The 21,441-nt window shown below is 38.8% G+C and overlaps 1 protein-coding gene across 2 annotated transcripts in view; it reads right to left on the bottom strand.

Annotated features, from left to right (window-relative positions):
• PPP3CA (protein phosphatase 3 catalytic subunit alpha) overlaps positions 1-21,441 on the bottom strand; it is a 325,559-nt gene that overhangs the window by 39,652 nt on the left and 264,466 nt on the right. For both annotated transcript variants that reach the window (XM_005207693.5, NM_174787.2), the window contains 2 exon segments: positions 14,657-14,734; positions 10,089-10,183 (listed from right to left, as the gene is read on the bottom strand). In XM_005207693.5, the coding sequence (XP_005207750.1) occupies positions 10,089-10,183; positions 14,657-14,734 (173 nt within the window).

The raw sequence follows: 21,441 nt of genomic DNA, 5'->3' as shown, positions 1-21,441 counted from the left end.
GAAGAGGGCATAGATCTCTCTTGTTTTCTTTTATTGCGCCTTGTACCATACCTTGCACATGGTTAATGGTCAATAGTTGGTTGAAGTAAAAGTTTAAGGGAAGGCAGAGAGAAAAGAATGACAAGATTGAAAAAAAGAAGAAGGAAAGAAAGAAGGAAGATAGGTGAAGAAAGAAAAAATAAAGAAAAAATTTAAAACACAAAACATGTAACTTGTGAGGATATTAAAAATATAACCAACCACACATGAATGGAAGTCTCAAGGATGCTTGAAAGAATTTTGGGAAAAAGTAATATGCCATTTCAGAGGCTGAATTCTGTTTCAAAACTGTTAAGAGTCTAAAACAGATAAGAGTAGAAATCATACTGTCTCTACCACACAGTGACTATGTGATCATGAGCAAATGTTTCTCATTATTTATTTGAGTTGCACCATGCTGCGTGCTTAGTTGCTCAGTCCTGTCCAATTCCCTGCGACCTCATGGACTGTCGCCCACCAGGCTCCTCTGTTCATGGGGATTCTCCAGGCAAGAATACTGGAGTGGGTTGCCATGTCCTTCTCCAGGGAATCATCCCAAACCAGGGATCAAACCCAAGTCTCCTGCATTGCAGGCAGATTTTTTTACCACCTGAGCCACCAGGAAAGCCCATAATTATGAGCTGTTCTGTCATATTTAGAGTATGAAAATCAAATAAAATATTAATAACATATATGTTAATATTCATAATATATACAATCAGATAAAATCTTTGGCACCTGAAAAATGTAAAGTATCACGACTCAGTTTTAAATTCCTGGAGGAGAGAATAGCTATCTATTTTTAATAATTTTGCCATTTTACAATTCTTACCTCATGTGTCACATCATTATATTAGGATCCAGAGAATTTGAGCCAAAAATTGATCCTTGGAATTAGCTCAAGTCCAGTCAAACACTGTGAATCATTTCTACCATTATAATTTCATCAAGAGAATTTGAATTGCTACTGTAAAATATTTTTTGCTAAGTCAATAAGAAGGAGTCATTGGCAGTTTTGATTTCCCTATCAGTTTGAACTGATAACATTCCTTTAAGTTCTAATCTATACTATTACAATGCTAAAATATGACTTAATCAACCCTGACTAAATGAGAGAGATTTAGCTAAAGCTTTAAAATATTGAAGGAGATGGCATGGACATAGGAAACACTGTGTCCGTTGTGGTTATTTTTCAGTCGCTCAGCTGTGTCTGACTCTTTGCAACCCCATGGACTGCAGCACACCAGCCTTCCCTGTCCTTCACTATCTCCCGGATTTTGCTCAAACACATGTCCATTGAATAGATGATGCCATCCAACCATCTCATCCTCTGTCACCCCCTTCTCCTTGCTCTTATTGTTGATATCCACTCCAAATATATAACAAGGGTTTAAGTGTACCTTGGAGAAGGAAATGGCAACCCACTCCAGTACTCTTGCCTGGAAAATCCCATGGACGGAAGGCTATAGCCCATGGGGTCGCAAAGAGTCCGGACATGACTGAGCAACTTCACTTTCACTTTGGTGGGATGCACTTTGAAAACTAGTACCTATATCTTATCTGTATCTGTTTCTGTATCTGCATGCGATTATAGAACACTCTTCCACCTTGTACTTGGTGTCAAGCCATAAGCTGTAGCTTGCAATGGTTCTCGGTTGCTTGGCAACTAGTTAATATTATCTCCTTGGAACTGAGTTAATATTAAGCTCATATACTTGATATCTACTATTTTTTTTTTGGTCATCTACTTTATTCATGGAAGTAAGTCACTGAGTCTCTTGAAGGTCTAGAATCTCTAGATAATGAAAAGGAAGTGATAATCCATTGACTCATGTCTTTAACTTGTTACATACATATGGTTCCTGTTTGTCCTTCTGTTAAATGCCTTACTGACAATTAGACTTTTAGAGAAGTTGGTTTTAGTTCAGGTTAAGAATCTTCACACCATCTGTGAGAAAATGAAACGTAACCCCTCAAGATGTGAGGCTTAATGGGTCTTGTCCAAGTGACAGCAGACCACTGACAGTGTATCTGGATGGAGGACTCAGCTTCGCTGGAGGTCTTGTCTGCATCCCCAGAAAAAGGTTCACAGAGCACTGATTCTACGGGTGGAACTTCGTGAAAAATGAAGACTGTTATCCAGTCACTAAGCCACGTCCAACTCTTTGTGACCTCCCGTGAACTGCAACATGCCAGGCTCCCCTGTCCTTCACGACTTCCTCCCAGAGTTTGCTCAAGTTCATGTCCATTGAGTCCACTGGTGATGCTATCTAACCATCTTATCCTCTGCACCCCTCTCCTCCTTTTGCCTTCAATATTTCCCAGCTTTCCAAGGTCTTTTCCAATGAGTCAGCTGTTCTCATCAGGTGGCCAAAAGTGAGGATTACCTCACCCACTGCCGTATAATACTTTGCTGTGTGTGTGTTAGTTGCTCAGTCGTGTCTGACTCTTTGTGGCCCCATGGACTGCAGTGTGTCAGGCTCCTCTGTCCATGGGATTCTCCAGGCAAGAATACTGGAGGGGGTTGCCAGTTCCTTCTCCAGGGGATCTTCCTGACCCAGGGATTGAACCCAGGTCTCCCATATTGCAGGCAGGTTTTTTACCACCTGAGCCACCAGCGAAACCTATACTTATTTTGTTGAAAACTGCTGAAATGAACAATCCTGTAGTGGTGTTGGTTAAGAAATCCAGGTCATTTGTTAGAGCAAAGATATATAGATTATATGTAGCTTAATTTAATTAAAATATATAGTGAGAGTAGTTCCTAAGTTTTAAGTCTTGATTTTCTATTTCACCACATGGACAGAGGAGCCAGGCGGGCTACAGCCCATGGGGTCGCAAAGAGTGAGACACACGAACACCTTCACTTTCACTTCCCATTAATTAAATGTTTAAATGTAAGCAAGGTGACTGCTGGACTAAAACTAATCTATTTAGAAAGTGGCCTCCGGCAATGACACTTTCATAGCAGAGTCAAACAAAAGCAAAAGCCTGAGTGCTTTTGTGGGGGGTGGGGTGGGGGTGGGGAGGGTATCTTTTCAAGGGAGAAATTATATATTTCAGAATAGTATAAAAGATACTCTAACTTTATTCTTTTAATAATGTATATACTTGGATGTATAACACTCATGCAATTTTAAAGTGGTAACAAATGACTCTTCATTTCAAAAGCTTTTCCTTTCTTATTGAAGAATAGTCAGTCACCTAAACAATAAGCTGAAAGCTGAATAGAGGATCAGGGCAAACACTGCCCGGAAAGCTTTCACATAACAAAGGTGATCCACAAGGGCACAGGAGGAGGTTAACTTGTGGGCCCTGGAGTCAGACTGCTGAATTTCAGTCTCAGTGCTAATCCCTGACCAGCTTGTACGGGCCTTGGCAAAAGTATGTAACTCCTCTGTCCCAGTTTCTCATCAATGAACTCAAAATTATAATGTAGTTCATAGAATCATTGAAAGATTAAATGAGTTTATTCATGGAAATGTAGATCACTGTCTGGCAATGGTATATGTTCAATATTATTAGTTATTACTATTGCTATAAGTATAGGAAATCACAACACAGATCAGTTCCACATATTGAAGTCTTGGTTATATAAGGCAGTGTAAAGGGGCCATTCTATTGAAATCTTTCTGTGGTTAGTTTTATCCATTTATCTCAGAGAAGTGATTTCTCTGAAAACCCCAATCAAAATCTTCTAACTTCAAGTTCTCTTGGCCTTTAAATGTCTACCTAAATTTCTTTTTTACCATCTCATACTGATAGTAAAGGAAGCTAATACTAACAGTTTTTTCATGGTTTCTGCTTTGCTCCTTCATAGATTCTTATATTCCATACTGTTTCTTGGTGGACTGTGCTAGGTTTAACAACCATTATTAAGAAGTTATCTTCTTGGGGTGTATAATTCTGCAAATACTCATGTTAATCAAATGAACAAAGAAATGAATATTTTTGGTGGGAGTGTATCTTATTGTTTTGCTCTAACATTTGTTAGCAAGTACCAAATAAGAAAATGCTACCATGAATACGTATTTACATTTTCTATACTGAAATAAGTGAACTGGCCAAACAGTTGCTCAAGGCCAATTAAGAAAACCTTTAGATGTGAGATGACCGCAGGGATAAAGTAAAGGCTGTGAAAACTATTGCCGCTGGACAAAGTCTCTAGATTAATTTTATCCAATTTGTAAGGCAACTAGGGATCACAGTTATGGCTGTGGTTGCAAATGCTTCAAAGTGTTTCCAAATGTTTAGTCAAGGCTAAAGGTCATGCCCATGCTTAAGGAAGGCCTCAGACTCTACAGAAATGGTCCCTTGTTATAAAATGTGGGCGGTCTTTGCAGGGAACTAAGCTTTTAAACACGGTATATACAGAGAGAAAAGGTGCTACTCAGGTTGCCTGGACAATGACTGCTGCCTTCCAAAAACGCCCCTGCCCATCTCCCTCTTCCACTCAGGGTAAGGATCGAATCTAGCTGGTTCTTATTTGACTCCTGAACCAGGCGGGTACCAGCTATCTCTGCTTGTGGAAGTTACTCCTGAATGGTAAAAAAAGTTCCCAGTGTGAAAGGACTGTGGTGCAGCGGGGATGGGCTTCTCAGGCCTGGCAAGGCCACCGTGTGATGCTGGTGGGTCCCTGAGGACCGAGAGCCCCTGCTGGGAGAGCCGCAGGGCAAGGAGGGATCAGAAATGCTGCCTTTGCTCCTGGAATTCAAATCACGACTGCCAATCAGATGCCTACCTGGGTTCATTACATTAACAATTCGAGCCTCTTGTACAATGGTATCTTCCTGCCAAGTATACATTATCTTTTAATTTATAAATGCTTGTCTTCCTGAAGCCCCTGTCTACTTTTTGATTGGAAAATATTCAAGGATGTTGAAACTGCAAGCTTTGGTAAGACTACAATACTTTTCATTAAGCAATTTTATCAAGCTGTCAAGTTTCAAACATTATATTATGTTTTTTTTCTAACAAAAAGGGTAGACTTTTGCAAAAAAAAAAAAAAACCTCTCAAAATTCTAGTGAACAATGCTTTTCTTGTCCATCCTCTTCCTTCAGCTACTTTAACACTGAATTGACTTTTTTTCTGATTGTCATTTTAATCTTTGGTCTTGATACTACATTAGTTATGTAACCATTTAGATATTCCTCTCAAATCCCAAATACATTTTATTTAATAAATCTTACTTAACTAGCTCATTTCACTGTCAGTAGTTTTTCTTAGAACTGAGATGTGTGCCCCTGGTCTATATATCTATATGTCTACAGTATACATCCAGGGCTTCCCTGGTGGCTCTGATGGTAAAGAATCAGCCTGCTATTCATGAGTCCAAGGTTTGATACCTGGGTTAGGAAGTTCCCCTGGAGAAGAGAATGGCTACCCACTCCAGTATTCTTGCCTGAAGAATTTCATGGACAGAGGAGCCTGGTGGGCTACAGTCCATGGGGTCACAAAAAGCCAGACATGACTGAGCGACTAACACTTTCATGGCATATATCCACCCATCGAGCCACTTACTCACCCATATGAAAAGTCATCTGAACTATAGAGAACTGGCACTATATGGGAATCTACTACAAATTTGGTATTTTTGAAGCACAGGTATAATCACCAGAGACATAAAGGTTTAAAAAACACTTTTTAAAAGAGGTTTATTACAGTTTTCAGCTAAACTGAATTGTTTAAAGCAGAATTCATATCTGCCATGGTACTTTTTAACACTGAGAGATTTCACCCTAAGATTGCTTATGTGTCACTTTCTCAATTAAGCTTTTTTTGGTTGCCACCAGCTAATTTCCACTCTCCTTGCATACCACTCTTTTCTTTGTAGGATTTTGTAAATATACTTACATAATTAATGGTGAAATTCTTTATTGAACATCTATCACACTATGCTATGCTAAGTCACTTTAGTCGTGTCTGACTCTATGCGAGCCCATAGATGGCAGGCAGCCCACCAGGCTCCCCCGTCCCTGGGATTCTCCAGGCAAGAACACTGGAGTTGGTTGCCGTTTCCTTCTCCAATGCATGAAAGTGAAAAGTGAAAGTGAAGTCGCTCAGTCGTGTCTGACTCTTAGCGACCCCATGGATTGCAGCCTACCAGGCTCCTCCGTCCATGGGATTTTCCAAGCAAGAGTACTGGAGTGGGGTGCCATTGCCTTCTCCAATCTATCACACTACTAGATTATAAACCCCACTAGAGAAAGGACCATGTCTGTGTTGTTTATTTTATATTCCTAGTACCAGGCACAGTAGTTGGTATACAGTTAATTCTCAATAAAGGTTTGTTGCATGTGGATGAGGTTGAAGTCATTTTCATGTGGTGGAAAATTAGTTTGAAAAAGAAGAAAAAGAATGAGGAGGAGAAAGAGGGGGAGGAGAAGTAGCTACATGCCATTACTGCATTTTTCTTCTGTTGAGTGTACCTGGGTAATTGTGAAATCGCTTTTCCCTTAGAGCAACATCTTCACAGGAGAAAAACAATCCAAAGGTGCTAAATGCTCTGCGTATAAGTTTAACTCCAACTGAGAAAGGATATCAGCACTGGTTACAGCAGCAATTTAAAGAGAGATAAAGCTCCAAGGGTCAATACTGATAGGATACTTTTGGGCACTATCTTGCTATTAGTTCCCAGAAAGAAAATGTTTTGATCAATGCGCATATTGGCTGTGTACTGTACATAAGGCATGCTATTTGACTTTATAATGTGTATCAAAAAGCCTCTGATTCAAACTAATTATAATATGATTGGGAATTTTATAGGAATGCATGGAAAAGCTAACAAGAAACAAAAGTAAATGCTAAATACAAGGGCAAATGATTGGTACCGCCGGTGTTAAGACCAACCAGCACAAAGACTGGAGAGGGGTCTAGTCCATTTCGATGGGAAGAGAAGAGCAAGACAAGTATTCTAGATAGATATGGAAAGAAGTGGGTAGGAAAAAAAATGTGAACAGGAAAGCTGAAAGTTGTTCAGGACAATGAGCAGAATAATTTGGCTTAAGTAAAGGGTTCACACAGAAGGAAGCAGAGAGATAGGTCACCAAGGTAGACTGACCCATAAAATAAAATCATAACTATGAAGCTGAAGAGGAGTACGCTGCCAGCCACGGGGAAATCCCACCCAGACACGTGGCATTGTTAGAGCAACATAAAATATTCAGTGATTATAATATCTTAATAGTGCACAACATTCTGTTTCAAAGTAATTTCATCTATTATTCACAAGAGAAATTTTTTTCTCTTTTTACAGAGATGTCACCATTTGTCAATACATTTAGATGAGTTAGTTGTTTGATGGCAAAGTTGTGGTTCAGAGCTACATCTTTGGTCCTGGCATCTTGCAGGAGTAAGCAGGGCTTGTCAGAATGAGGAAACCGAAGCAGGAAGATGGGCGAGCTGTTCGCCTGTGTTAGTGCAGACTGGAAAAGATAAGAGTGGGATGGATTGAAGTGGGCCGTGGAATGGAGTACGGGGTGGGACATGTAAAGTCCTCACTGAGTTCTGAAAGCCGTTTTTAATCGCAGGCAAGTGTGAACTACTAATCAGAACGACTGGACATTTAAACATAAGGCTGATCATAGGATTATTATCAGTTTTTAGACAGAATAGACTCACAGAGATAGAAAACAAACGTATGGTTACCAAAGAGGGCAGGAGGGGAGGGATAAATTAGGAGAATGGGATTAACGGATACACACTACCATATATAGGATAACCAACAAGGACCTACTGTATAGCACAGGGAACTCTATTCAGTATATTATAATAACCTATAAGGGCAAAGAGTCTGAAAAAGAAAAAAAAAATATGTATAACTGAATCATTTTGCTGTATACTTTAACATGACACTGTAAATCAACTATACTTCAATCAAAAAAAGAGACAGCAGAATAAACTTATTTTTCCTTATTCTTTCATTTTTCCAGAGCTATTACTGCTGCCTTAATTCGCAAGAGTTTTAAAAATCAAATCAAAACTACGAGGTTATAATTCCAGAGGCCTTTATGATCATCTGTTTCTAAGAATCAAATGGTTAACTCAGAAATTCTTTACCATTATTTCTTTCCATTGATTGTGTTCTGAAGGTGCTTGCAGCCCAGTTTGACTGCACTGCCTTTTAAAATTCTCGTTAACATTTATTTTATTCAAATCCTCCCTTCAACAGTGAATAGCTAACTCCCACTCCCACATACTGTACACAGTGTTAGCATAATAGCTTGAAAGTACTTTAGAGATTTTACACAAAGGTCTTTTGAAACTGTGCTCAAACTGGAGAATATATCTTTCTTCTTCCTATCAGTTTATCTTTTTCTCTCAGGAGACTTTTCTTTTATGAAAAGGTTCCCAAAATGAAACGCTTCTCTCCCCTCCCTGGGAGATTGTGGTCTGCCCTAAAGGCAAAAGCGAATGAACCACAGAACCTCAAAGACAGCAATGCCCTGATGTCTATTGTTTTTTAAGTTTCTACCTTGTTAAATCAGAACCGTAGACAAAGAAGCAATGCATATCTTATTCGAGAAATTGCTATTGGTCTCAAGCAAAACTGCACTGCTTAGCATTCTGATGAATGGATAAAGGCTAGGTCTGTTTCCATGGAGTAAAATCCCAGTTCTCTCTCTCCTTTCCCCTCTTCCCCTGTTTTGAGTTTTTTTTTTTTTCCCTTAATTTTTAAAAAGCTTGTAAGTATAGTACATGCTACTTAGTAATCAAACTCTGTCAAGAAAATTATTCATGTGGGCACTGTCTTCAATAGATGTAACAGAAAAAAAATGCTTAATGCTATAAAACAGTACAAACATACATGTTCATATTTTATATACTTTTGGTAAATAACACGATCACAGTGGGTCATGAAGACAACCTAATGAGTTCTTGCATTTCTTATATGTACCACAAGGGAATTTCTGGTAGAAGAGGAAGAAGGCTTTTGCAATCAAAGGGAACTACTTCTTACTGATTTTACATAAGAGGCTTCAAGATGCAGATTTTGTCTGGAAAACAAAGTGTTTGCTGCTGAAAAAGAAACAAGTTGCAAAAACAGTGGCTTTGACTTTATTTTTCCCTCTTTCTAATCAAACGCTAACCATTCTCCCACGTTCAGATTGTATTTTATCTTCAACAAGGCCCTCCCTGACCATTCTAGAAAAATCATCCCTTGTTGAGTGGACTGAAGGGTTTGACTTTCTGCTGCTGTTGTTCAGTCGTCAGTCCTGTCTGACTCTTGCGATTCTGTGGACTGTAGCCCTCCAGGTTCCTGTTACCTGTTCAGATCCATCACTACCTGACTGAGTGATCTTGGGCAAGGCAATTACCATAGAGACTTACTCTGCGGGGGAAATGATATTTAAAGTTTAATTCAAATTTTTAAAAAGAAATGACATTTAAGTAAGTATTCACAAGTAATATACTTACCTAGCACAAGATCTGATTAGTGGTAGGGTCTCAATAGATGAAATCTGAATTTGGATTTCAAGCGATAGTTTCTTTTTCTTATTTTTCTCAATCCTTTACCTGTGGCATTCCCACCGTTCTTATTTAAATCCCTAGCCTTCCTAAGAAGCATGATTTTGGATTACTCTTCAGTTGTTCTTTCTTTGAAAGCCTACACCTAACAGAGCAGTAGCTGTCTACCCTCCTATACCTTAGAGTCTCCTCAGTTCAGTTCAGTTCAGTCGCTCAGTCGTGTCCGACTCTTTGCGACCCCATGAATCGCAGCACGCCAGGCCTCCCTGTCCATCACCAACTCCCGGAGTTCACTCAGACTCACGTCCATCGAGTTGGTGATGCCATCCAGCCATCTCATTCTCTGTCGTCCCCTTCTCCTCCTGCCCCCAATCCCTCCCAGCATCAGAGTCTTTTCCAATGTCCCCTAGAGAACGATTAAAAAGTAACAGTGCCTGGGCCTCACTTCTGACCAACTGAACTTGGAACTCTGAAGATAATCACAACGTTTGTATCAGACAATAAACGAAAAGGTAGGGAGAAAAAGAATAACTAAAAATGCTTCATTAAAACCAAACCAAAAGACAGCACATACTATACAGAGGGATTTGAAAACACTCACCTTTGTTATTGTATACATCTAAGTAATTTGGTGCTGAAAAAATTGTAATGAGAGAGGGGAAGCCTGTTGTTTGGCTTTTCCTGTACATGCGGTACCTAAAAACAATTAAATGCAAGTTAAAACAAGGCTAAGTATGAAAAATATATCACATTATAGATTTAGAAATACAAAATTAAATTTTTAGCATTCAAAGAGAATTCAATTATGTAACATTAAAATTTTCTCACTAAAGTCTGTTACACAGAGATTTCAATTCATTTCAGGGTGACAATGAAAACACAGAGTCACGTGTACAATTTCCAAACAGGTCTTTTCTAAGGTTAGTATACCCAGGGAGGGTGGAATTCAGTGAAAAATCATAATTCATTTCTATATGTTCAATAGAGAGGACAGAGGCCACACTTTTTGCACATAGATATCTGACCTACCATGTTTTCCATGCCAATATTTTTAACATAAAAAGACTAAACAAGCAGAGTAATATAGAAACTTCACCACTAATTACCAAGCTGATTATTCTATTTATCTATAATATTCTATTATGGCTATATAAATCCATTATGCCTAGGCTGATCTGCTTTTTAAAGAACATCTGGTTAAATATATGGGTTTTACAAGCCGAAATTGCTTCTGTTTTAGAATTTTATTTATTACCAGTCTCTTCTGGTTTCTGTAGGTCAAAGATTATAATCTCAGCATATAAACATTTAATCAATCAGTAATGAAACATCTTCAAGATCTTTGGAAATAAATCAACAATCCAGTTGTTTTTCTCCCACTGAGACAAAAATAAGACTCTAGTCCTCAAATAATCAAAAAATACAGGAGATTTGGTTCTTTTCCATCAAGGTGATAAGGTATCCCATGACTTCTATCTGACAGATTTTAGGAATATCAATTTAGAAAAATTACTAAAGTGCAAAACAAAATTTTATCATTCTTTGGTTATTTTGTGTCAGTAATTTCTAGCAGCCTAATCATGCCTAATTTAGCTGAGTTCTAAATGGGCCTCAAACAGTACCTTTGGATAGATAAATAATCCCCTTAAAATTTCTAATTTTACAAATATTTTGATACTACTTTTCCCAGGAGACAATACCCTCTTAAAAATCTTCCGGAATGGCCTCAAAGTATTTATTCTGCTTATGGAACTGAGCTTTGTTGGCAGAAAATCAGAATGTAAAGGATGGTGGCACTCTTAACCCTAGTGTCCTGACTTTATAAAAAGTGTGGCTGACAGTGCTTAATTAACAATAAATAAAAACAAAGAATCTGGATGATGTAACCTCAATTTTTCCTAATGAATCAATCAACTGCTCATTTTAAACATATATATTTGTTGATTTTAACTGATGCACTTAACCTATTTTCAAATAAGCAGATGGATTTCAGGTCTATTGTGGGATTAAGATAAACATGCTATGAACATGTTCAGTTGGGACAGTCAGCCAAAAAACAATGGTGACACCATTGCCCCCAAAGTGAAAAAGATTATTTGAGGACTTGATTGGCTGGGTATCAGATCAGATCAGATCAGTCGCTCAGTCGTGCCCGACTCTTTGCGACCCCATGAATCGCAGCACGCCAGGCCTCCCTGTCCATCGCCAACTCCCAGAGTTCACTCAGACTCACGTCCATCGAGTCAATGATGCCATCCAGCCATCTCATCCTCTGTCGTCCCCTTCTCCTCCTGCCCCCAATCCCTCCCAGTATCAGAGTCTTTTCCAATGTTTGCATGAGGTGGCCAAAGTACTGGAGTTTCAGCTTTAGCATCATTCCTTCCAAAGAAATCCTAGGGCTGATCTCCTTCAGAATGGACTGGTTGGATCTCCTTGCAGTCCAAGGGCCTCTCAAGAGTCTTCTCCAACACCACAGTTCAAAAGCATCAATTCTTCGGTGCTCAGCCTTCTTCACAGTCCAACTCTCACATCCATACATGACCACAGGAAAAACCATAGCCTTGACTAGACGAACCTTAGTTGGCAAAGTAATGTCTCTGCTTTTGAATATGCTATCTAGGTTGGTCATAACTTTCCTTCCAAGGAGTAAGCGTCTTTTAATTTCATGGCTGCAGTCACCATCTGCAGTGATTTTGGAGCCCCCAAAAATAAAGTCTGACACTGTTTCCACTGTTTCCCCATCTATTTCCCATGAAGTGGTGGGACCGGATGCCATGATCTTTGTTTTCTGAATGTTGAGCTTTAAGCCAACTTTTTCACTCTCCGCTTTCACTTTCATCAAGAGGTTTTTGAGTTCCTCTTCACTTTCTGCCATAAGGGTGGTGTCATCTGCATATCTAAGGTGATTGATATTTCTCCTGGCAATCTTGATTCCAGTTTGTGTTTCTTCCAGTCCAGCGTTTCTCATGATGTACTCTGCATATAAGTTAAATAAACAGGGTGACAATATTCAGCCTTGACGAACTCCTTTTCCTATTTGGAACCAGTCTGTTGTTCCATGTCCAGTTCTAACTGTTGCTTCCTGACCTGCATATAAATTTCTCAAGAGGCAGATCAGGTGGTCTGGGATTCCCATCTCCTTCAGAATTTTCCACAGTTTATTGTGATCCACACAGTCAAAGGCCTTGGCATAGTCAATAAAGCAGAAATAGATGCTTTTCTGGAACTCTCTTGCTTTTCCGATGATCCAGTGGATGTTGGCAATTTGATCTCTGGTTCCTCTGCCTTTTCTAAAACCAGCTTGAACATCAGGAAGTTCACGGCTCACATATTGCTGAAGCCTGGCTTGGAGAATTTTGAGCATTACTTTACTAGCGTGTGAGATGAGTGCAATTGTGCAGTAGTTTGAGCATTCTTTGGCATTGCCTTTCTTTGGGACTGGAATGAAAACTGACCTTTTCCAGTCCTGCGGCCACTGCTGAGTTTTCCAAATTTGCTGGCATATTGAGTGCAGCACTTTCATAGCATCATCTTTCAGGATTTGGAATAGCTCAACTGGAATTCCATCACCTCCACTAGCTTTGTTCATAGTGATGCTTTCTAAGGCCCACTTGACTTCACATTCCAGGATGTCTGGCTCTAGGTCAGTGATCACACCATCGTGATTATCTGGGTCGTGAAGATCTTTTTTGTACAGTTCTTCTGTGTATTCTTGTCACCTCTTCTTAATATCTTCTGCTTCTGTTAGGTCCATACCATTTCTGTCCTTTATCGAGCTCATCTTTGCATGAAATGTTCCTTTGGTATCTCTGATTTTCTTGAAGAGATCCCTAGTCTTTCCCGTTCTGTTGTTTTCCTCTATTTCTTTGCACTGATCGCTGAAGAAGGCTTTCTTATCTCTTCTTGCTATTCTTTGGAACTCTGCATTCAGATATTTATATCTTTCCTTTTCTCCTTTGCTTTTCGCTTCTCTTCTTTCACAGCTATTTGTAAGGCCTCCCCAGACATCCATTTTGCTTTTTTGCATTATTACTGTAAATATCAGCTACAAGAGCACTGAGTGTACAATATTGAATCATTTCATACTTGTTGACTGATGCTTGAGAAAAGCTAATTTTGAAAAAAATTTAGGATCTGCCTTGATTCAGAACCTTCATAGGTTTGGGTTTACTTCAGAATGCTGGCATCTACATTTCTGATTTCAGTACACAGGTTATAAAAATAAATGTTCCTCCTTTTCAGAAAATTTAGAATATGAAGGAATGAATTTAAGCATTTAAAGCAAAACAGGGCCTTTCAGTGGAGCTTATTGGGAAGGGTATTGGACTTCAAATCCTAAAAAGTTAATTATGCTTATTTCCTCCATGCCTATATCCCAAATGTAGATTTAATGTAGCATCAGACTGCATATCTGTTATTTTTTAAATTTCTATGTCCTTATAATCTGTTTACATTTTAAAAATTTACCAGTCATTGCAAAATCATGTTATGTATTTGCGAGTTAGAATATAGGAGTTTCCCCATCATTTGAAGTCTCTGTTTTTGCCCTTTAAAACTTTACAGGGATCAGGAATGATATTCTTTAAACAAGAGCACAACAATGCAATCTCTGTTAAATACTAATGTGTAATTCAGACCAACGTGGCTGATGGAGACTGAAAAGTAGCTAGTAATTTACTCACTTACAGGACAAAGGTAAGAGCAGGAACTGAAAGAAATAGGAAGAGGTGGCCTGCCTCACTGTGCTTAAAACAGCCAGTTGAAAATTCTACCTGTTCATAAAGTGAAAGTGAAGTCTCTCAGTTGTGTTGCGACTCCCCTGTCCATGGGATTCTCCAGGCAAGAATCCTGGAGTGGGTTGCCATTTCCTTCTCTAGAGGATCTTCCTGACACAGGGATCAAACCCAGGTCTCCCACACTGCAGGCAGACTCTTTTCTGTCTGAGCCACCAGGGGCTTCTAAACAGCTAGCAGAGCACTTAAAAGCAGACTTTACAGCACATCCACAACCACTTATTCCTCTGGATCCCACCATATCTATGACACCGGAAGGCAATTTTTAGATCTAATCCTTCAGGGGGAGAGTTTGGCAAAGGGAACCTCCACAGCCAAACACATGAAGGAATGACAAAACAATGCATGGTTTTCATAAACCCACAAGACTGCTCACCCTGCATCTTGGGCTTCATGAGCTCGGAGGATAGATAACAAGTTATTGTGCTGCAAGAATTCACATACAGCCGGGTAACTGCCAGAGAGAGAGAAAGAAAAGAGAAGCATCTGTTAAAAAATCATCAAGAGCATATTTCCTATAACATCCAGACCTATGTGATCTGATCAAGTGTAATCAAACATGTAACATTTATGAGACAAACTTCTTGGTTCTAAGGACAGGTGTTTCCCTGTGGCAGAAAAAATACCTATAGCCGAACTTTCTTTTTTTTTTTTTTTTTAATTGAAGTACAGTTGATGTGTTAATTTCTGCTGTACAGCAAAGTGATTCAATTATATATATATACACTTTTTTATTTTCTTTTCCATTATGGTGTATAACAGTATATTAAATATAGTATCCTAAGCCATACACTGAGACCTTGCTGCTTATCCATTCTGTATATAGTAGTTTACATCTGCCTATAGATGTATTTCTATTTACTTATTTGTTTATTTAGGTTGTTCCAGGAGGCTTGCAGGATCTTAGTTACCAGACCAACGATCAAACCCGGGCCCCCAGCAGCTGAGGCATGGAGTCCTAACCACTTGGACAGCCAGGGAAGTCCATACTTCTGAAGAGCTGGAGGTGTATAAATTGGAAAAAGTATCCACTCATAGACAAAATCAACATTATCAAGTCTATATCTAACTATAGAGTGAACAGAAGTATAAATACAACATGAGAGTGGAATTTAAAATATAAACCCCCATTTTCTCAAATACTGCCCTATATGTATTTGGGTGCCTGCTTGGGAGCTTGATAGAAATGACTGAGCTAGGGAATGGCAGAGAGTAAGCCTTCTGAGAAGTCAAATTGTCAACATCTTTATGGGTAAGTCAACTGAATATGTCATTCAAAATCTAAACAACAGTATGAAATTCACAAGATTTAAAAATGTGTACTTTAAATATGACCAACAGAATTTTACCTTGAGGCTTATTCTTGATTGTGACTCATTAAAAATATCAAATATACAATAAAGATGATTTTGTCTATTAAGAAAGTCTCAAAACCAAAGATGGAAATGTAATTAAAAATGAGATTGAAATTATAAATTAAACATGGAAAATCTTTTGCCATCACTTTATCTCTGCTCCAAGAATTTTTAATGAGAAAATGTATATCATAAAAAGAAATACATTTTAGATAATTCAAATCAAGAGATAGCAAACTGATGCTTGTTTAAATATAAACAATTATAGATACTCACTAGAATCTAAACTACTAGAACCTTTCTCAGAAGACAGAGGACGAGATGGCTGGATGGCATCACTGACTCCACGGTTATGAACTTGAGCAAGCTCTGGGACATGGTGAAGGACAGGGAAGCCAGGGTGTGCTGCTGTCTATGGGGTCTCAAATGGACACGACTGAGCGACTGAAACACAACATACACTAAACAATTCCCAATTATAAAAAAAAAGATGAAAATAGCTTCTACGCTATAGATTTTCTAAGAATTCTCTGATGAATAGGAAAAAAATACCAATGGCATACCATTGTAGGGATACTAATGATAAACAGGATTCTGTTTTTAGACCTCAAATCAAAAACAGTCTTTGCGCCTGTGCACACATATTTGTATGCATGTGTCTGAGTGTGCATATATGTGTGTTCTACAATATTCTAGCAATTCACTAAGGGAGAGATAAAGAGGAGACATCCATGACGCCTTCACTTCCCAGTGTTCCAGGTCATTCCAATAAATGAATAAACCATCTAATTGATGAACATTAGCATGACCTACTAACTAGAGGAGATGGTTCCCCAAATGACTACATGGAAATATGGCCACAGGGTACCTAGATTATGCGTTGACCAACATGTGTCTTCAAAGACAGTTCTACTTTGGGAGAAGGTGAGTATACCACCTTTCCAGACCAGTGCGTCAACAAAAGAAACCTAAATTTCCGAGACACTGGTTGGTCTTCAAAATACAGTACATTTGCTTGTTACATATTAAGCTATAAAATGCCCAGCCAAGGGCACTCAGTAAATGCTCCTTCCCTGTCTCTTTAAGCAGTGTACTTACATTTCACATGCCCTCACAATGGTTCTTTAGAAGACACTTTATTGCCTTGTACCACTGTAAGACAAAGGTTGTCTGTCTAGGTTTGTTACTTATTTCCTTTGGGCACATGGCTTGGCTGCTCTTTTTTATCTAATTTTTCCTTTTGGAAGAACTTACCTAGTCTTATGAAAATATCATTTTAATATATTTTCCTCATGCTAAACCTTACATGTTTAATCTAAGTTTCCTCCCATGGAAATATATGTCATTTTTAATGAAAATCTGAAGAAGATAAAATTAACATAGCAGTAATTTGCTAGGTTAATAGCTTTAAGTGAGGAACACTTGCATTATTACTTGGAACAAACTCATTTTGAAGAAGATATTTCAAAATGTAAAAGCATGTATAATCTCATACTTGAACTTCCTAAGAATTACAAACATTTTTCTAAATAATAATTTCTTTAATTAGAGATAAAAACCTTCTACCATATTTTTATGGAAATATACATGAGAATAAACCACAAAGTATTTAGCTGAAAAGCATTTAAAAACATATATGTAGAGTGGTAGGAAAAGCACAGTTCAGAACACATTTAACAACACAGAGAGGGTTGGAAAATCATTAATTCATGAATAATTTATCAAAGACTTATTGGTAATTTTTTTTCCCATTTGTTATGAGACACAAGGAGGGTGGCACGGTAAGTACAAGGAATGGTTTCTATTCTGAAGATATAATGCACTAGGTAGGAAAATAAAAACATAAAGTAAAAAGCTTCATTAAAGATAAAACAGTAAAGTTTCATAGAGACATTATAAAGAAAGAAACAAAGCATGTGGGTCTCAAGAAATCTTTTTAAAAAAATCTTTCTCTTGTACTAGATCTTTTTTCTTGTCTTTCTTTCTCTTTTCACTACTAGGGTGATACTTCTGAGCTCACCAAGAAGAAAGAGTCTCTTCCTCCAGGCTGATCAGTCCAAAAAGGGGCCATGGATGAGCCTTCTGAGCAGAAGGTGGGCTGGATCTCAGACCCCCACCATGTGCCTCCACAGGGGCACATTTTCAGGAACAACTTATCTGCAAGAGTGATTTTGCTGGAAAGGTTTCATCTAACTCTGTGTCCTGAGCAGGTCTGGTAACAACACTTGCTTCAAGGGTTGGTAAAGGCCAGGGATGCTTTCAGCTATTCATTTACCACAGTGTGTAGCTATATTTGGGGGAAGAAGTTATTGTATTCTTTGATGCTTATTTTTTTTTCTATTGGAATATGAGTATTCCTTAAGCACTAGAAACTGTGTCTTCTCTGAGTAGAAAACAAGGTAGAAATCTCCATAGAATAGTGAGACTATTATCATAGTATCGTAGACAAAATCAATATTATCAAGTCTATATCTAACCATAAAGTGAACAGAAGTATAAATATAACATGAGAGTGGAATTTAAAATATAAACCCCCATTTTCTCAAATACTGCCCTATATGTATTTGGGTTCCTGCCTGGGAGCTTGACAGAAAGGACTGAGCTAGGGAATGGCAGAGAGTGTTATTTATTTCATAGAACTGAGATGAAGATTAAATGAGGTAGCAATATATGTAGATGTTCTGGCCCAGAGCCTGGCCCATAGCAGTAGACATTCAGCAATGTCTCCTACTTGTCTCCCCACCACCATGGTGTGGTGGGAAAAATACAACACAGAATGAATGGTGAGGCAGCAACTCCAGATTCCAGCAGTAGTTGTTCCATTTAGTAGTTGTGACTTGTGTTAGATCTCAGGGGCAATGACTTATGGGGATTAGTAGACAGGTAAGGTGCTAGAATTCCACACACATGCACAAAAAAGAGGAATAGGAAGGAGACTGAGCATGAGCAAAGGTGAAGCAGAAAAGACAAAATCACGAGAAATGATAGAAAAAACTGTTTTGGCACCAGAGCAAATAGCTCTGATTAGACTAGACTCATTCTGCTGATGCTCTTATTTTTGTTTCTGGTTATGTTAAAATATATTTTAGACCCTGAAATAAATCTTGTAGATTTCAGATGCTTTAACCATGCTAACACCCAGCAAGCATTATTAAAATGGCCATTTTATCCTTCTGTGCCTTTGCATATCCTTTCCCTGTGCTTGTTTGTTTGTTTCTTCATGAAGGACCACTTTTCTGCCAAGCCTGAGCTAAATTATCACTTGGGAAACCTTCCCTTCAAACCTACCTCACCCTGAGGTGTACAAAATTGCTGCATCCACCATGTTCCCATAACATATGAATCTAATATATCACTTGTCATGCTGTAGTGTAATTTATGTTTCTACATCTGCTCTGCAGTAACAGTGAATGACTGCCTTAAGAGACAGACACTTTTATTTGTCTTCATATCCTAAATGCTCAGCAGCAATTTTTCAGCTTACTGATGCTCATACGTAATTGTTGTAGTAGCCTCAACATGGGCGGTTACATAAGTGAGAGATGCAAAGGGTTTCTCTCCCTCATTGGCTTCTCCCTCATTGGCAATCCCTCGCCAGTGGACCAAGAGAAAGCCTCCATTCACCTCCTTGGTGCCTCAGTAGCTCTCAGCCCAGTAGGACGGAGGGCTCACTCCCCTGCCCAGCTCCCTCTCGGCTCCTTGGGACCTGCCAATGGATTACTAGCCCCGGGATGTCCTGGTGCTGCCTAATGACGCCAAGACTATTGTTTCCTAGGACGTGCTGTGTTTTCTCTCTGCCCAAGGGTGCTCTAATTAATTTCATTTTGCCCACTAAGGATCATGTCTGGTAGGGTTCCAACTCTTCCTGCCAGAACTTCACCAGAGCTTAATTAGCCCTTACTTGCTCCTAGCTGCCAGGTGCCTCAGGAGCAGTGAGCGAATTTTATTTAAGGCAAACTTTTATTGAAGTACAACATTTTAACAGAAAACTGCACAAATGAGAAGATGACAACTTGATACACAAAACTGCACAAACCGGACAATTACAACTGGACACCTTTGTAACTAGCACTCGTATTGAGACAAAGAACATTACCTGAACCCCAGCAACTTTTCACATCTTCTTTAAGTCACCATTACCTCCTCACTAAGGGTAACTACCATCCTGGTTTTTAATGTTATAGATCTGCTTTCTCTAATGCTGAATTCCTATTTCAATGACATCACCAAGTATACCCCCTTTAGTATCTGTTTCTTCAGCTCATCATAATACTTGTGACACTCATCCATGTTGTTCTGTGCAGTTTTGGTTAACTCATTCTCATTTGCTGTATTTAGCTGTATAAATATTCTATAATTTATGATTCATTCTACTAAATAGACATTTGGGCTGTTTCCATTACTTGGCTATTGAATACTGCTGCTATATGTCATTTGGCACACATGTGTAAGTGTTTCTAGTTGATAAAAAAACAGGAGTAGAATAGCTTAGTTATGAGGGTCCAGCTTTAGTGTATACCACAGCAGCTACCTATAATTTGGGACTGGAGGTCCAATGAGACCATTTGGGTAGTCATCTTTCAAGAATTCCCAGAGCATTATTTTCCTCATATTTTTTACCACTTTTCCTGCCTGCAAGAGCCTTCACCACTGATTCTGGTTGGATATATTCTACTCATCCTTTAAAGCTCAGGACTAACAATATTTCCACCATGAGGAGTCTCTTAAACACCATCCATCCTTGTTTGGGGCTGTGTGTGTGTGTGAAAGAGAGAGAGATAACTTCCACATTTATTGCAAAACTACTCACCTTGCAATTTATTTGTCAGTTTATTTTTCGGTCTCTGACACCAGACTGTCATTCCCTCAAAGGCAGGGACTTCGAGCATCTATAAAACCTCACAGAAGGCATATATAGTACGTGTTCGGCTAATATTTGTTAAATAATTGAATGAGTGAATGAATTCTCCAAAGAATACTCGTGAATCTGGAATAGTTGAATTGAGGTGAGGGGAGGGGAAGGATGCTGTGAAAGCAGGTATGATTTCAACAGACTAAAAATGGTCTTGAACTCAGAGTGGGAAAGAGGGAAGGCAGGATGGTCTAGATGCTGGTTATATTTTAAAGAGAGGGCCATTAAAATATGATGACTGGCTAGTGGTGATTTCAATGCAAAAAGAAAAAGAAAAAATATTTGCTATTCTGTATAACTGGGAAAATAAACCGTTAATAGAAACAGAAAAAACAGGAGAAATCCCCAGTGGAAAGGTAAATAATAAACCTCTTCAAGCAAGGTGAGTTCAAGAGAAGGTTGACAAAGGAACATCTAAGATGAAAAATTCCAGCAGAAAACTAGAAACAGAGAATGCTTGCTCAGGAAAGATAAAGAGATAAATGGACCAGGCACAGATCTGGTAATCTAACCAGAGTTCATAGTTTACAGTGAAGCTAAGGACACAGATGAGGTTCTTGGGTAAAGTGCGAAGAAAAAACTGTCAAGAACAGGAGGAAGACAAAGAAAGATGCAGTGGAACAGACGGATCTGCCTGATAAGTTGGAGGGCAAGCAGGATCTGTGAAAAAGGAGGAACCGCAGGATTTCAAGGTGGAAAGGGCCGACAAGAATGCCAACTGCAAAAGAGCAGTGGGGCAGCTTGGGAACAGAAGAAAGGCTGCTGATCTGCGATTGAGAAACCAACAGTGACTGGAGTGAGCTGCCATTTGCAGCTTCAAAAACACATTTTAAGTGACCCTCAAGATGTTTTCAAATCTCAGTGCTTAGAGGAATGTGAGAGTGGTTAGTTAAA

The sequence above is a fragment of the Bos taurus genome, chromosome 6, assembly GCF_002263795.3.
Source record: "Bos taurus isolate L1 Dominette 01449 registration number 42190680 breed Hereford chromosome 6, ARS-UCD2.0, whole genome shotgun sequence".
Taxonomy (NCBI): Eukaryota; Metazoa; Chordata; class Mammalia; order Artiodactyla; family Bovidae; genus Bos; species Bos taurus.
This window is presented reverse-complemented; position numbering and strand designations above follow the sequence as displayed.